Genomic DNA, 18,578 nt, shown 5'->3' on the forward strand with positions numbered 1-18,578 from the left:
TTCTTTATTGAACCAATATAAACTTCTGCAGTGATTGTGATGAAAAATATCCTACCATTATATGTATACTAGCTTTTACCTGTGACTTCGTCTGCGGTGATTTGAGAATTGGGCGGACACAGATATGTGAAACTGTGAGAGTACTTTAAAAATCTGGCTGGGATAGCAAATGTGATATTTTAGATTGTGTATGTAGTAATACAGCCAATGTGTTGTTATTTTGAGAGAATTTTTTTTTTATTTCAGCTGGTATATGGTAAAGTTGAAATGTATATACTGTATTCGGGAGCGAGGTATTTTAAGTTAATATACTTCTATGGTAACTAATATGTATATGTATTTTCCAAGTTTTCTGAAAAGTTTTTTTGGGGGAAAAAGTCGTGTTATACGCCGGAACAAGCAGTGAAGTTGTATGTGGTAGTCGCTGGAGGAGCAACTGAGGAACAGGGCACTACAAGACCCTCGGCAGATAGCAGCTAATGTAATGTGCCGGCTGGCGGCCCAGCTGTGTTGTATGGCTGGGGCGGAGGACACAGGACAAAGAGCAGGGCAGCTTATATATGGAGCAGCTGTCCATAGAAGAATATGTGCTGCGAACTTACCACTGAGCATGGAGATTGTGGAAAGCAGGAGGATCGCAGAAAAAGCAAGCCAGTTAAGGTAAATTCGAGGGTCGGGGATGACTGTGGAATGCTGGCGTGCGGCCCAGGCTGTGTGTGCGCTGTAGTGACGTGTACGCAGGAAGTGTGCATGCAGCTTCCTCAGTGCAGTGTAGTTCGTCTCGCTGCCCAAGCAGTGTCGCAATGATGTTCAGCAAACATGGCGGTCCCGGAGCGCCGGCTTTGGTAGGCTGCTGAGGTATATTACCGTAACGTGACTGTTTAAGGTCAGCAAATACATGTAAATGTCATTGAGTGGGGTTAGGGCTACCTTTTAGGCGACAATAAGGAGTGTGCAGGTAGTTTGTGGCTGGAAATGCGAGGAAGTGTGTGTGATTATACAGCTGGGGTTGGTAGTCCTGCTTTTGTGACTCTCCTGGCAAGAAAGCATGTTGTTTAGTGGCACCAAAAGTAGCCTATGTTTCAATCCAAAGCGAAAACTATGTTTGTCACGCAAATCCGTCCAGGCATTTTAGCATGATTGAGGAACAAACATCCAAACTCACAAACATCTAAACATCCAAACACACAAACTTTCACATTTATAATATTATAATAGGATAGTTCCTATGCATATCTGTATCTTCATAGTTACAGACTACAAACAAACCCTATGTAGTTGATTCCTGTAGACATGTGTTACTAGGTTGTAAAGCGCTCTATTATGGCCAGGTGTATGACCCCTTTAAGTGCACTGCCAGCCATGTTTATTTTTCTACATTAAAAGTCTAAAAATTGTGTTACTTTTACTGTCTAGAATCTAGAGAATTGCTGGCGAGGAAGCACACAAGACAAAGAGACCACCGCAAACTCAGCAGGAAACTACAAGTTATGTTTTGGGAAAAATAAATATGAAAACCTACATGGTAATATTACATGCTTACCCTCATATTGAAGCAGGCATCTTTCCACTGAACTTTTCGCAGTTGCGACATCCACTGGACGTTTGCAATCTGTGTTTTTTGCATTGATATCAGCCCCAAAGTCGAGCAGCAAACTTACAATATCTGTACTTGACTGCTGAGCTGCAGCATGTAACGGGCTGTCTAGATATTTGCCATGCTGTACATCAGCACCTAGGAGGCAAGCACATCTTTACTACATAGTGCCATGATCTATATCTCTATCTATCTATCTATCTATCTATCTATCTATCTATCTATCTATCTATCTATACTATATGTTCATATATATATATCATACCATTACTGACCTGCATATAAAAGTTTCCTTACACAAGCTAAGTGCTGTCCTTTACATGCTACATAAAGAGGAGTGCCTAAGTGAGGAATGTCTTGGTCCACGTCTATACCCCAGGAAATCAATACATCTAGACAGTCACTGTGGCCTGTAAATACAAAGGTACAAAAGCAAATCATTTATATCTAAAATTCAAAATCAATTCTAAATGTGAACAAGAGGAAGATTTATAAAAACTAGTGCACATGGGGTACCTGCATAGTAACTAATCAGATTTCAGTTCACCTATTATAAAAATCCTTTGCTAGGGAAGTAGTGCATGTGCCTTCTTATGTAGCAAAAAGTAGCTTTGGGCCCTCTTAGGTCCAGTTCCCAAGTGCCACTGCTATCTATGTATGTCCTACAGGCACTGTATGTTAAAGCATGAAATCACCAATATGGTTGGTTGCTATGAAGATATGCTCCACTTGTCTTAAGTTAATGTTAATAAATCTCCATTAATACGTATTTTATTACCTACCACTAATACTTGTGCCCATATCTACTTTTCAGAAATATGAATATGATAGGTAATATGAGCCAGTGGAGATGGAATGAGACAAGGGAAATCATAATAGATAATAGGAAGGATAATTAAAGTACTTATGTAATTAAGATGTTTTGCTTTAAGATTAAGGGAATGCTGAACCTTTAAAGAAAAACAGAAAACCAGTATATACTATGATGACTTACCTTTACTTGATGCCTCGTGAGCAGGTGAAGGGAGACAAGTCTCTAGCTGTGCCTTTGCACCATACTCCAACAGAAGTTCCACACAGCTTGCGCTGCCTCTTGAGCATGCATTAAATAAAGGAGTCACTCCATCAATAGTGGTAGCATTCACCTAAAATATATCACAAGATTTCTGGAATAGTCATAAAGTTAAATGTTTGAGGCGACCTTTAAATCATCGATTGCTGAGGGTTCAGCTGCTGAGACCACCTCCAATTACTAAAAACAAGCCAAGGGTGCACTCATCTGAGCGCTGTCTCTGCTCACTAGCTGGGAAGGCCTTACATTTTCTCTGAGCCTTTTTATTACTGCTGAGCACAGTCAGAGCAGAGACTTCATCCATGTTGCTTCATTTCTGAGATCTCCTGGGACTCCTACCAATGAAGACGTATGATGAGGACGTTACTATGATGAATCAGCTATTTCATAAGATGACAGTAACGCTTTAACATTCTTAATCACCTGATATTTGTTCTTCGTATTGTCTTACACTTTTTATCAAATCTCTGTCAAATCTAAGGTGCCCATGGAGCCACACGGTGGCTCAGTGGTTAGCATTGCAGCGCTGGAGTCCTGGTGTTCCAATCCCACCAAGGGCAAAAAACCATCTGCAAGGAGTTTGTATGTTCTTCCTGTGTTTGCATGGATTTCCATCCCATATTCCAAAAAGACATACTGATAGGGGAAAAAATGTACATTGTGAGCTCTATGTGGTGCTCACAATCTACATTTAAAAAAAAAAAAAAAAAAAAAATCTAAGGTGCCCATAACCCTTGTGTACCTGTTTGCAGGACACTCATTTGTCTGACCACCATTTCTATTCACTCCCCCATACATGCTTGGCTCAGCGGACTGTCTCAATGGAAAGAATGGAAAAATTCACTGCCAGACAACTTATTTTATTTATTTATCTATTTATTTCTCTTACTTATATAGTACCGTCATATACTACTGCACTTTACAGACATTGTGGCCACTGTCCCATATAGGGCTCATAACCTAAATTCCCTATCAGTATGTCTTTGGAGTGTGGAAAGTACTTGGAAGAAGTCCACGAAAACACGAGGAGAACATCCAAACACCTTGCAGATGTTGTCCTTGGTCGTATTTGAACTTGGAACTCCAAATCTACAACCTCTCTCCACAGAGAACAGTGAGCTGTGAAAACGCCGGCATTACGAGCGCTCCCATTGAAGTGAATGGGAAGTGTTTACGGTGTGTGTACGGCTTTGAATGAGTATTTTTACAAGCCCGGCGTAACTCCGTGTGCATGCAGCCTAAGAGTTGGAAGGCTCCTATACACATTAACTAGTTGGTGGCCAGTCCAGCAAAAATCATGAGGCTCAGAAGACTTTGCTCTAATGTAAATGGCAGCCTTGAGGACATGTACAAACAACCATAAGTAAACTAACACCAGGGGCCACATTGCTATTTATACCAAATACATTATTCTTTATTAGAGATGAGCGAACACTAAAATGTTCGAGGTTCGAAATTCGATTGTTTCGAACCCCATTATAGTCTATGGGGAACATAAACTCGTTAAGGGGGAAACCCAAATTCGTGTCTGGAGGGTCACCAAGTCCACTATGACACCCCAGGAAATGATACCAACACCCTGGAATGACACTGGGACAGCAGGGGAAGCATGTCTGGGGGCATAAAAGTCACTTTATTTCATGGAAATCCCTGTCAGTTTGCGATTTTCGCAAGCTAACTTTTCCCCATAGAAATGCATTGGCCAGTGCTGATTGGCCAGAGTACGGAACTCGACCAATCAGCGCTGGCTCTGCTGGAGGAGGCGGAGTCTAAGATAGCTCCACACCAGTCTCCATTCAGGTCCGACCTTAGACTCCGCCTCCTCCGGCAGAGCCAGCGCTGATTGGCCGAAGGCTGGCCAATGCATTCCTATGCGAATGCAGACTTAGCAGTGCTGAGTCAGTTTTGCTCAACTACACATCTGATGCACACTCGGCACTGCTACATCAGATGTAGCAATCTGATGTAGCAGAGCCGAGGGTGCACTAGAACCCCTGTGCAAACTCAGTTCACGCTAATAGAATGCATTGGCCAGCGCTGATTGGCCAATGCATTCTATTAGCCCGATGAAGTAGAGCTGAATGTGTGTGCTAAGCACACACATTCAGCACTGCTTCATCAAGCCAATACAATGCATTAGCCAGTGCTGATTGGCCAGAGTACGGAATTCGGCCAATCAGCGCTGGCCAATGCATTCTATTAGCCCGATGAAGTAGAGCTGAATGTGTGTGCTAAGCACACACATTCAGCACTGCTTCATCAAGCCAATACAATGCATTAGCCAGTGCTGATTGGCCAGAGTACGGAATTCGGCCAATCAGCGCTGGCTCTGCTGGAGGAGGCGGAGTCTAAGGTCGCTCCACACCAGTCTCCATTCAGGTCCGACCTTAGACTCCGCCTCCTCCGGCAGAGCCAGCGCTGATTGGCCGAAGGCTGGCCAATGCATTCCTATGCGAATGCAGACTTAGCAGTGCTGAGTCAGTTTTGCTCAACTACACATCTGATGCACACTCGGCACTGCTACATCAGATGTAGCAATCTGATGTAGCAGAGCCGAGGGTGCACTAGAACCCCTGTGCAAACTCAGTTCACGCTAATAGAATGCATTGGCCAGCGCTGATTGGCCAATGCATTCTATTAGCCCGATGAAGTAGAGCTGAATGTGTGTGCTAAGCACACACATTCAGCACTGCTTCATCAAGCCAATACAATGCATTAGCCAGTGCTGATTGGCCAGAGTACGGAATTCGGCCAATCAGCGCTGGCCAATGCATTCTATTAGCCCGATGAAGTAGAGCTGAATGTGTGTGCTAAGCACACACATTCAGCACTGCTTCATCAAGCCAATACAATGCATTAGCCAGTGCTGATTGGCCAGAGTACGGAATTTGGCCAATCAGCGCTGGCTCTGCTGGAGGAGGCGGAGTCTAAGGTCGGACCTGAATGGAGACTGGTGTGGAGCGATCTTAGACTCCGCCTCCTCCAGCAGAGCCAGCGCTGATTGGCCGAATTCCGTACTCTGGCCAATCAGCACTGGCTAATGCATTGTATTGGCGTGATGAAGCAGTGCTGAATGTGTGTGCTTAGCACACACATTCAGCTCTACTTCATCGGGCTAATAGAATGCATTGGCCAGCGCTGATTGGCCGAATTCCGTACTCTGGCCAATCAGTGCTGGCCAATGCATTCTATTAGCTTGATGAAGCAGAGTGTGCACAAGGGTTCAAGCGCACCCTCGGCTCTGATGTAGCAGAGCCGAGGCTGCACAAGGGTTCAAGCGCACCCTCGGCTCTGATGTAGGAGAGCCGAGGGTGCACTTGAACCCTTGTGCAGCCTCGGCTCTGCTACATCAGAGCCGAGGGTGCGCTTGAACCCTTGTGCACACTCTGCTTCATCAAGCTAATAGAATGCATTGGCCAGCGCTGATTGGCCAATGTATTCTATTAGCCTGATGAAGTAGAGCTGAATGTGTGTGCTAAGCACACACATTCAGCTCTACTTCATCGGGCTAATAGAATGCATTGGCCAGCGCTGATTGGCCAGAGTACGGAACTCGACCAATCAGCGCTGGCTCTGCTGGAGGAGGCGGAGTCTAAGATCGCTCCACACCAGTCTCCATTCAGGTCCGACCTTAGACTCCGCCTCCTCCAGCAGAGCCAGCGCTGATTGGCCGAATTCCGTACTCTGGCCAATCAGCACTGGCTAATGCATTGTATTGGCGTGATGAAGCAGTGCTGAATGTGTGTGCTTAGCACACACATTCAGCTCTACTTCATCGGGCTAATAGAATGCATTGGCCAATCAGCGCTGGCCAATGCATTCTATTAGCGTGAACTGAGTTTGCACAGGGGTTCTAGTGCACCCTCGGCTCTGCTACATCAGATTGCTACATCTGATGTAGCAGTGCCGAGTGTGCATCAGATGTGTAGTTGAGCAAAACTGACTCAGCACTGCTAAGTCTCTGCATTCGCATAGGAATGCATTGGCCAGCCTTCGGCCAATCAGCGCTGGCTCTGCCGGAGGAGGCGGAGTCTAAGGTCGGACCTGAATGGAGACTGGTGTGGAGCGATCTTAGACTCCGCCTCCTCCAGCAGAGCCAGCGCTGATTGGTCGAGTTCCGTACTCTGGCCAATCAGCGCTGGCCAATGCATTCTATTAGCCCGATGAAGTAGAGCTGAATGTGTGTGCTTAGCACACACATTCAGCTCTACTTCATCAGGCTAATAGAATACATTGGCCAATCAGCGCTGGCCAATGCATTCTATTAGCTTGATGAAGCAGAGTGTGCACAAGGGTTCAAGCGCACCCTCGGCTCTGATGTAGCAGAGCTGAGGGTGCACAAGGGTTCAAGTGCACCCTCGGCTCTCCTACATCAGAGCCGAGGGTGCGCTTGAACCCTTGTGCAGCCTCGGCTCTGCTACATCAGAGCCGAGGGTGCGCTTGAACCCTTGTGCACACTCTGCTTCATCAAGCTAATAGAATGCATTGGCCAGCACTGATTGGCCAGAGTACGGAATTCGGCCAATCAGCGCTGGCCAATGCATCCCTATGGGAAAAAGTTTATCTCACAAAAATCACAATTACACACCCGATAGAGCCCCAAAAAGTTATTTTTAATAACATTCCCCCCTAAATAAAGGTTATCCCTAGCTATCCCTGCCTGTACAGCTATCCCTGTCTCATAGTCACAAAGTTCACATTCTCATATGACCCGGATTTGAAATCCACTATTCGTCTAAAATGGAGGTCACCTGATTTCGGCAGCCAATGACTTTTTCCAATTTTTTTCAATGCCCCCAGTGTCGTAGTTCCTGTCCCACCTCCCCTGCGCTGTTATTGGTGCAAAAAAGGCGCCAGGGAAGGTGGGAGGGGAATCGAATTTTGGCGCACTTTACCACGTGGTGTTCGATTCGATTCGAACATGGCGAACACCCTGATATCCGATCGAACATGTGTTCGATAGAACACTGTTCGCTCATCTCTATTCTTTATATCTGTTTTCACTTGTGAATTAGAGGTTATGTTATGAGGCGAGAAAAGGTGTTTTCCCCGTCACAGCCAGGATGAATGTGAGCATGAGTAGCGGTGGACCACACTCCCATTCACTTCCATGGGAATGCCGCAAAGTCAAGTGTGGTACTTCGGCTATCTCCGGTGCTCCCATTGAAATGAATGTGAGTGCCACTCTCAACCACGTCCATATTCTGCCTGGTTGCGGTCAGACTGAATGCGCGGGGGAGGGGAGGACCTCCCTTATTCTCGGGATTTTAGGGGTCTCAGTAGTCAGAACCTCACCAATTAGGTCTTTATCATCATATACCTATGGATAGAAGAGAAATACTTTTTATGGCATAACCCCTTTAAGTTTTGTTATACAGTAGCTCTAATAAATCTTACATTTGCTCCAGCTTCCAGAAGTGTTCTTGCACATCCGACATGATCTCCCAAGCAAGCTTCATGTAGTGGAGTCACATGATCAATAGTTAAGGTGTTCACATTGTAACCCTGATTGTATGAAAAATGTATATTTTACTTAAAGTTTATACAGAGAACATTCAAAATAATTATCTTCTATTATAATCCTGTCTGTGATGTAAATTAGGTAACTGCTGCAAAGAAAATCCCTACAGAATATCAAGTGACAATCTATTATTAGGCTTAGTGGTCAGACTGAAAATTACAGGATTTTTTTTATATATATATATATATATATATATATATATATATATATACACTCACCGGCCACTTTATTAGGTACACCATGCTAGTAACGGGTTGGACCCCATTTTGCCTTCAGAACTGCCTCAATTCTTCGTGGCATAGATTCAACAAGGTGCTGGAAGCATTCCTCAGAGATTTTGGTCCATATTGACATGATGGCATCACACAGTTGTCGCAGATTTGTCAGCTGCACATCCATGATGCGAATCTCCCGTTCCACCACATCCCAAAGATGCTCTATTGGATTGAGATCTGGTGACTGTGGAGGCCATTGGAGTACAGTGAACTCATTGTCATGTTCAAGAAACCAGTCTGAGATGATTCCAGCTTTATGACATGGCGCATTATCCTGCTGAAAGTAGCCATCAGATGTTGGGTACATTGTGGTCATAAAGGGATGGACATGGTCAGCAACAATACTCAGGTAGGCTTTGGCGTTGCAACGATGCTCAATTGGTACCAAGGGGCCCAAAGAGTGCCAAGAAAATATTCCCCACACCATGACACCACCACCACCAGCCTGAACCGTTGATACAAGGCAGGATGGATCCATGCTTTCATGTTGTTGACGCCAAATTCTGACCCTACCATCCGAATGTCGCAGCAGAAATCGAGACTCATCAGACCAGGCAACATTTTTCCAATCTTCAATTGTCCAATTTCGATGAGCTTGTGCAAATTGTAGCCTCAGTTTCCTGTTCTTAGCTGAAAGCAGTGGCACCCGGTGTGGTCTTCTGCTGCTGTAGCCCATCTGCCTCAAAGTTCGACGTACTGTGCGTTCAGAGATGCTCTTCTGGCTACCTTGGTTGTAACGGGTGGCTATTTGAGTCACTGTTGCCTTTCTATCAGCTCGAACCAGTCTGGCCATTCTCCTCTGACCTCTGGCATCAACAACGCATTTCCGCCCACAGAACTGCCGCTCACTGGATGTTTTTTCTTTTTCGGACCATTCTCTGTAAACCCTAGAGATGGTTGTGCGTGAAAATCCCAGTAGATCAGCAGTTTCTGAAATACTCAGACCAGCCCTTCTGGCACCAACAACCATGCCACGTTCAAAGGCACTCAAATCACCTTTCTTCCCCATACTGATGCTCGGTTTGAACTGCAGGAGATTGTCTTGACCATGTCTACATGCCTAAATGCACTGAGTTGCCGCCATGTGATTGGCTGATTAGAAATTAAGTGTTAACGAGCAGTTGGACAGGTGTACCTAATAAAGTGGCCGGTGAGTGTATATATAGATGACAGCAAGGGAAATTTAAAAATAAATCATTAAAAATTCTCAAAAAATGTTTTTCATGTAAAAACTTGGTTTAAAAAAATCGGTCATTTTCTGGTGACACATATCCTTTAACTAAAATATTTAAATAGCAGAAATAGTGAGACATATATACATGTCTAAGAGACACTAGTAAAAGTGTTTACCTACTTGAGAAAGCAAGGTTTTCAAGGCAAGTAGCCTTCCTTGACTTGCTGCTTCGTGTAGTGGTGATCGATCTGCCCATGATCCTAAAAATGATCACAATATAAAATAATATAATACTATCCCTTACATCAGCATAAAATTCATTATTTATGATCCGTTTCTATAATTAACTGTATCTCTATTTGTTTCATAAGAATAGCAAATATATCCAAAAAATCAAGTATAAGAAAGGTTTGTCATATGTATGTGATATTATACAAAAATACTCAAAAATTAGCAGTTCTGAGGCTGAACATTTATTAAATTGATAACCAATATTTCTATTGATATTCACTTTACAGAATTACTTTAAGTATAAGACCAAATATACCGCATGAGAGCAGAAAAATTATATTTAAACAGGCTGTATAATCTAATCAGACCAAGCGAAGATCACTCCGCACAGAGAACTAATGATTATGACTATGAACCAAAACGGACACTTGAAGAAGGAGCTGATATAGCTCCGAAACGCGTTGTGTACATGGTTTTATCTTGATGGACTGAATAAATTTCATTTTGAGGGTAAGCGCGGATCCATTTATTTTTTCATCTATTGGATGTATGGATGATTGGTCTTTAACTTGTCTACTGCTTTGGTGATTCATTGCTGCTTATAAAGACCCTCTTAGAGGTGGTATTTGTTTGGCATACAACATTTTATCATAAGGTGATTTTCCAACTTGTCCTTGTATCTAAAGAATTTTGGTATAAAGGATAATGCGCTAGGTACGGCGCGGTACTGTTTGTGTTTTTTTTATGACTATGAAGTCTTCATTCTTTCTTCTTCTGTTCCTTAGCTGCTATGGACTCCTAGTATATCTTCTCTTCTCAGCATATGTGTGTCTACTTCCGTAACATATTACTGTGTATTATCCCTGTATCTATATTACTATCTTGCTGTAACATACTGAAATTTCCCCACTGTGGGACTATTAAACGATTATCTTATCTTATCTTATTTGTGATGGGAGTACTAAAAACTTTCCTAACCCCTCTTACCAGGCTTCGTGTATATAGTCAGAACACATCAGCTATTGGTTTGGTGGGAACGCTTCCCCCATAACTACAGAATACTTATAACTATGAGTCTGCTATAATCATTAAAAGCTCATATTTGTTGAATAGCATATTGTTTGAAGAGAATACCCATTCCCAAAACTGAACTTATACAACACCATACTATTCTTAGGCCTGGTTCACATCTGCAACATCTGTGCATGGGTTTCCGTTCAGGAAGTCCACTTGGGGAAGCCCCAAATGGAAACTTAGTCCGCATAAAAAAGCCTTTACCTTAGGAAACCAGCAGACTCCATAGACCATAATGGGGTCCGTGTGGGTTTCCTCTGGGTTTCCACATGAAAAATGCTGAGAGAAATGTGCTGCTTGCAGGATCTTTCTCTCTACATTTTTTCATGAGGAGAGGGGAACAGAATGGCAGAATGCAGATGTGAACCAGGCCTTAAACAGGGCAGCATAGTATTAGAGAAGAAAGTTATTTTCAATGTACAATATCACACTACAGTCTCTGAAACTAAAAATGTTGCTGAAAGATTCTGGTTCATTGAAACTATTGATCTAGCAGTGATCAGATACAGCCCCGTAATATTCTAAAATGCTTCTATAGTAAAATCTCATCTGCTCATTCCCAGTTAAAAGATAAGAAGGCAAGAAACATTGATAAAACATATTATGAAATCAGGTATTACTAGCAACATCATAAAACCATTAGACTACCCAGGATGGATGCTCCTTCATACACATTGAGTTGCAACACCATGGCTGCTGTGTGTGCCATCACCTTGAGTAGATTATGTTAAAAGCTCCAGCTAAATTACATATTCCCGTTCAGAAGCCTATCTCACATGTAATTCTCACTATTACAAAATAACACGTGATAGTGACAAAGATAAAGGAAGGCACATGAGAGCAGAACACAGAAAATTATAGCTCATCCCATCAATAAAATGTTTATTTAAAGGGGTTGTCTGAGACCGAGGCAAAATGGATGCTGATGAAGTATTTATGAGATTAGTCGGGGTTCGACAACCACCCACACCGATTAGCTATTCTGGTTGTTGGAAGCCATATACAAGGTATCAGACTAGAAGCAGCTCTGATACTATTCAAGTGAATGGGAGCAGAGCTACAGTTCCCCGCCACCATTACAGTGTATGGAGAAAGAAACTGTATACAGTGTATACACTGTAGCAGTGGCACCAGGGAACTGCAGATCTGCTTCCATTCACTGGAATAGTACAGCTATGTACCTTCTATACAGCTTCAGGAAGCAAACTAGCTGATCGTGTGTGGTCCAGGTGTCAGACACTGACCCACCTGATACTGATGACCTAAAGATCTATTTTGTCTGGGTCTCGAACAAGGAAAAATACAGAACGTAATAATGCTATAATATTGTGTGTCTCAGTTCATAATGAATTTTTAAGAAAAAGAATGTGATGCCACATTTTTACTACTTATAGTCCTATTAATATTATAAATGTGAAAGTTTGTGAGTTTGTGGGTTTGTGTGTTTGGATGTTTGCATGTTCGGATGTTTGTTCCTCAATCACGGAAAAACCGCTCCACCGATTTGGCTGAAATTTTCCACAAACATAGTTAATACACCCGATTAAACAATAGGCTACTTTTCGTCACAATAGCGCACATACGTTTGTGCCAGGACCCCCACAAAACCCAAACTCACACCACTATCTCTGCAATCTCACACACTTTGGACCATAGCAAGCCACAAAATTCCTATTGCCCTCTACAGCCTCGCCCCTAACCCCACACAATCACATATACATATACTTTACCACTTTGCCCCTCCCCTTACCGATACTCCAGGAGGTTCTCTTTAACGCTCCGGAGCAGCCATGTTTGCCGACCCCCACCGCTCTGACAATCCGCGACACCGCCCACCCATGTCAATACCCCTAGGCGGTCTAATAAATGCAAAAAAAAAAAAGTTTAGAAAAAGTAAAAAAAATATAAAAAAATAAAAAGGATTAAAAATTCAAATCACCCCCCTTTCCCTAGAACACATATAAAAGTAGTTAAAAACTTTGAAACACATACATGTTAGGTATCCCCACGTCCGAAATCGCCCGCTCTACAAAGCTACACAAATATTTTTCCTGTTCGGTAAACGCCGTAGCGGGAAAAATGGTCAAAAGTGCAAACCGCCATTTTTTCACTGTTTTGATTCTGATAAAAATTTGAATAAAAAGTGATCAAAGCAATAACATTTCCTGAAAATGGTAGAACTAAAAAGTACACCCAGTCCCACAAAAAAAGACGCCCTATACATCCCCGTACATGCACGTATAAAAAAGTTACGGCTGTCGGAATATGGCGATTTTTCAAAAAATAATTTTTTAACACAGTTTTGGATTTTTTTAAGGGGTCAAAATGTAAATAAAACCATATAAATTTGGTATCCCCGGAATCGTAACGAAACACAGAATACAGAGGACATGTCATTTTGGTTGCACAGTGAACGCCGTAAAACCAAAGCCCGTAAGAAAGTCGCAGAAATGCATTTTTTTGTCAAATCCACCCCATTCAGAATTTTTTCCCTGCTTCCCAGTACATTATATAGAATAAATAATGGCGGCATCAGGAAGAAACATTTGTCCCAGGAAAAATTAAGACCTCATATGGCTCTGGGAGCGGAGAAATAAAAAAGTTATGGGGTTTAGAAGGAGGGGAGTCAAAAACGAAAATCAAAAAATGCCATCGGCGGGAAAGGGTTAACTTCAAATCCCTCTGTCCCAAAGTCACTATGTAAAGTTTCTCAGAACACCGTATATATAGCAGTTCAAATACAAAGTAACTTCAACACAAAAGTCTCACGTATTCTCTGTATTACAGCAAAAACAAGATACAAAGTTACATTTCATATCCCATCCCTTATACACAGTACGAAAACCTTACCCGCGCCTGTATATACCCACTGCTACAATCACCGCAGACGAAGTCGCGGGTACCAGCTAGTATAATATATTTTTTACATTTTCATCATAATGTCGCTTGCATTAGGTAACATAAAAGTGAGTTGATAAATACTGTTATATGCTAAATTCATAGCATGCAGCTACGGAAATCTGACAAACCTGGGTCAATATCCAAGATAGCACCTACTGCGTTCCAAACATTGTCATATTCTTCTTCAAGCTCAGTTACTGATAACTAAAGAATTTGGTTACAGACAGAAAGGGAACACTTCATGTTTCCGTTATCATCTAAAACATGTGGATATTACATGTCTCATTGTAGTTCATGTGATACTTGTATGAATAGAACTCAGAAGCAGCATTGACTGAATATTAAAGTGAAGCTCAACTCTTTATAGACTCACCTCTACTAAGACTAACAGTGATTTTTTACATTTGTTATTCATCTTATTTACCAATTTCTGCTGTTTGGGTTATCCAGTTTCTAACATTGATGGCCTATCCATAGGATATATCTTCAATATTAGAAACGCGGGGGACCGATACCTGGGTCCCCCACAGGTCTCCAGTACCGAGACAGCGCAGCTTGCAGTATTGTTTACATATCAGGAACCCCGATGCTCACTCACAAACTGTAGCAGCGACTGTAGTTATCCATAAACGCTGCAGCCAGTCGCTGGCTTCAGAGGTCTCTTGCTGTATGCCGCTATGGTAGTTATGTGTGACTACGGTAGTTATGTGTGTATAGGGAGGGACATCTATCCACTGCAGACATATAAACAAATCCCAACAGGATGGCACAAACCTCATATCTGGAAGTGGCAATGGGGGTTTGAGGACTTTTCTTATTTTTAATCATTTAATGCATCTGTGGTTTTTAGTCTTCCATAGGCCTCTATGGGTGAGTCTATGCTGCAAACACAGAACAGACTAGCACCTGCTCCATATTTTTCAGCGCAGACTCCCGTCCCACACACTGATCTGTAGAGACCACGATCATGTGCATAGGCCCAGAAAAAATAATAGGTCACTGTGCAATCCGGGAAAAACATGGATAACACACTAATCCCGTCCACGGTCATCTGCAAGGGGCCCTTAGTTCCTGTACTGTATAACTATGTCCCAGAGCACAAAGCATAGTCTATAAAGACATGGTTAGATGAGTTTGGTGAGGAAGAACTTGACTAGCCTGCACAACGTCCTGACCTCAACCCCATCAAACAACTTTGGGATGAAAGAGAACAAAGATTGGAAGTCAGGCCCTCTTGTCCAGCATCATTGTCTGACCTTACAAATGCTCTTCTAGATGAAAAATAGCCACAGACATACTCCAAAATCTTGTAGAAAACCTTATCAGAAGCCTGAAAGCTGTTTTAGCTGCAAATAGAAGACCAACTCAATATCAATGCCTAAAGATTTAGAATGGGATGCTCCTTTACAGAGGACCTTTCACCACTTTTGGGCACATGCAGTGTTATATACTGCCAGAAAGCCGACAGTGCGCTGATTTCAGCGCACTGTCGGCTTTCCCGATCTGTGCCCGGTGTAAAGAGCTTACGGTGCCGGTACCGTAGTGCTCTATGGTCAGAAGGGCGTTTCTGACCATTAGCCAGAAACGTCCTTCTGCCTCGCGGCGCCAATCGCGCTGTGCTGTGGAGCGGGGAGGAACTCCCCCCTCCCGCTCCTGATAATGCTCGTCTATGGACGAGCGCTGTGAGCAGAGGGAGGGGACGTTTCTGGCTAATGGTCAGAAATGCCCTTCTGACCATAGAGCACTACGGTACCGGCACCGTAAGCTCTTTACACCGGGCACAGATCGGGAAAGCCGACAGTGCGCTGAAATCAGCACACTGTCGGCTTTCTGGCAGTATATAACACTGCATGTGCCCAAAAGTGGTGAAAGGTCCTTTTTAAGTGTAATGTGTAGGTCCTAAGAAAGTGTCCGCATAGTGTATCTCCAATCTCAGAAATTGTCTCATAGATAGTAAGCCCTTGTGGGCAGGGCCCTCTATCCTACTGTGCCAGTCGGTCACTGTTAGTATTGTATTTGTTTTGTATATTCTGTTTTCCTTATGTAAACCCTTAAATGTAAAGCACCATGGAATTAATGGTGCTATAGTAATAATAATAATAATAATAATAATAGTAGATGCTGTCAGTTGTATAAAACAGCTGGCACTCATTGTGTATGGCACAGGCAAAGTTGCAGAGCCAACTCCATACACTCCCCCTGTGCATGTGATGTACATATGTGTCACATGTCACCAAAGGACAAAACTGAAAAACAACTGCACACCAATAACCTCTCAGAGTTCTAAATGCAGACAAGCAATGCAAACAATAGCAGCTTGTTAACAGTTTCTAAGTAACATCAATATTTCTTTCAATACTGCTAAGCCTAATAATAAGCTAAAAAGTAAAAGCAGCAGCATAGTAAATAGGATCGATTACAAAGGTAAAATTCTTAAAATTATCAAGAAGAAACTATATCGCTACATGTTTTTTTTAGTAAAAAACACCACCAATAACAAATGTGGTTGGTAACTATAACATGTAAATGCTGCGTCTGACATATTCCCATAATCAGCCTTACTTACATACAGCATTATCCAGAATTGTTGGTAGAGACAAGAAATGAATACATAAGTAGAAAACAATATGATTCATAAACCTATCTAACCCTTTAGCCACCAGAAAGACAGAGAATCTCTAGCAGTTCAGATGAAAGCATTAATGGCTGCTGGTTGTAGCTGTCAGTGATCTGCTTGGCAGTGACCTATATTTAGATTGCCATCATGATCCAAGTCATCTGAGGTATACAAGCGTAATAGCAAATCCTGCGTGTATCGGTAAACAAACTAGATCAAATGCAGAAAAAAAAGGTCATATATTACCTAGATCACCGTCTCCCCAAGGAACCTCCAGCCATTCACCATGCACCAAAAAAGCACTCATGTCTATATGAAGATGGAGCTCATTCTGAAGGCTTGTGCTCAGCTCTGCTGTTATGTTTCAGGAGTTGTAATTTAACTCCCTCTGCAAAGATGGCACTGCCTATGCACAGGGAAAAGGCTGATTTACATATTAGTTTAGAAGACTGTATTATTGGCTTTGGAATTTCCTATTATATTGTTATTATTGCTACCTTTACAACAGAGATGACTAGTGATGGTAAAGCCTGAAGAAGTTACATCTAGTGTCCGGCTACTTCTGTTGGTGTAAAGTATTACTACACCACCAGAGTTGCTAACTTTTTGTCATTGATTAAGTTATATTACGTATAATGTGTAGATATTAGGAATATTTGTGTATTTACCATGTTTAATGTGGTTTTAATTTGTATATACAGTGGGAAACATTTTTAGCCTTTCGCCCATGGGAAATTCACCCATTTCACCCATCCTTTCACCCATGGTACTGGAGATCAGGTAAGCTGTAAAGCAGGTAACCTTCTTATGCTAGGGTTCACACTTGCGTTCGGGTTTCCCTTTGGGGGGTCCACCTCGGGACTCCTGAATGGAAACCTAATGTGCTTAATAAAGCAGTTACTCAGACACCATTGTATATAATGGGGTCCACCGGGTTTCTGCCCAAAAAGGGCAAAAAATGCAGGGAGAAAAGTGCTGTTTGCAGGACTTTTCTCTCCACATTTTTAAAGCGGAATGGGGAACAGAAACCCCAGGCGGAGAGCAGACGCAGGTGTGAACCTAGCCTTACTGTGAGCCATTTTTTATCCTGATTCCCCACATTTCTGTTCCTTAGCAGTACCATGTGACCACATTGTGATGTCTGAAAGGAAATTGTATTCTAGGATCTTGCTAATAGCGTAGAACAGCAAAAATAATAAGATAAAATAAATAAATGCCAGTGAAGACACAAGTCTCACCGCATGAGTCTATCTGTATTCATGAGCAGACCACTAACCCCAGTTCCTTTGCCATTTACCAACAGGCTTCTGTGTATACACCTATAAAGTACAGCCTGTAATTCCTAAGGAGTAGGACAAGGCAGGTTAGCGCTCAATCTATGTGTATTGTTTTATTGCTGTTAGCAGCCAATCTGCACAACATTTTTATATATTGTTTTGGCTACTAATAGTACAGCCCTGAAGCTATAATAATGCCAACTTTATATAGGGCAACATATTAGACTGACAGATCTCTGAATGCCCCCTTGGTATACCATCTACAAACTTCTAGAGAAGCATTACAATGTAATACAGATCCAGAATCACCATACAGTATCTCACAGATTTATTGCAGAAATATCTGCGTCTGCCCCCTATGTGCCAGCTGCGACAAATAATCTACTTTCTGAAGCAGAATCCCCCAGTTCCTAGCCTTCCATTAATACCTATGTGACAAGCTCTTCTTACTGACCTTGGTTAGTGAGGATGCCCCAGCTTGTGCTTCTCTTTGCAGGATACTTTTCTGCACTGTCTACTGTCCTTTTCCTCTTGTGGCCATGCTGCGGTGCAGGATTGATAGACATGCTATTCCTTGCACACGTCTCACACTACTAACACTACTAAGCTCCCTCTGCTATTTCGCCTAGCAAATGTTTGCACTGTATGCAGAATGTCAGCAACACAGTGAAATCTTTTCAGTAACACTTCATAGGCTGGGCTGGTGGGTATGCAGGGGGAAGGGATGGACTGCACTAGTGCTTGCTATTTTTAAAACAGGGAAAGAAGCAGCTTAGCTGCAGAAGGAACCAGCAGTTTGGAGAAGAAGCATTATATTGTGTCTTTTTAGTATGGATACT

The 18,578-nt window shown here is 42.6% G+C and overlaps 1 protein-coding gene across 4 annotated transcripts in view; it reads right to left on the reverse strand.

The window, feature by feature from the left end:
- Window positions 1-18,578, reverse strand: part of ASB5 (ankyrin repeat and SOCS box containing 5) — a 36,530-nt gene that overhangs the window by 4,275 nt on the left and 13,677 nt on the right. Inside the window, exons 1-7 of one of the 4 annotated variants that reach the window (XM_075258413.1) lie at window positions 16,412-16,547; window positions 13,974-14,049; window positions 9,820-9,899; window positions 8,067-8,174; window positions 2,592-2,742; window positions 1,873-2,007; window positions 1,544-1,735 (exon numbers count right to left, since the gene is read on the reverse strand). In XM_075258413.1, coding sequence (XP_075114514.1) covers window positions 1,544-1,735; window positions 1,873-2,007; window positions 2,592-2,742; window positions 8,067-8,174; window positions 9,820-9,899; window positions 13,974-14,049; window positions 16,412-16,420 — 751 coding nt within the window. In that variant the 5' untranslated portion in view covers window positions 16,421-16,547. Of the gene's footprint in view, window positions 1-1,543; window positions 1,736-1,872; window positions 2,008-2,591; window positions 2,743-8,066; window positions 8,175-9,819; window positions 9,900-13,973; window positions 14,050-16,411; window positions 16,548-16,708; window positions 16,819-18,193; window positions 18,438-18,578 lie in introns of those variants that run through there. The other 3 variants (XM_075258405.1, XM_075258422.1, XM_075258398.1) reach the window with 3 other exon arrangements.

Source organism: Leptodactylus fuscus, chromosome 1 (assembly GCF_031893055.1).
Source record: "Leptodactylus fuscus isolate aLepFus1 chromosome 1, aLepFus1.hap2, whole genome shotgun sequence".
NCBI classification, from domain to species: Eukaryota; Metazoa; Chordata; class Amphibia; order Anura; family Leptodactylidae; genus Leptodactylus; species Leptodactylus fuscus.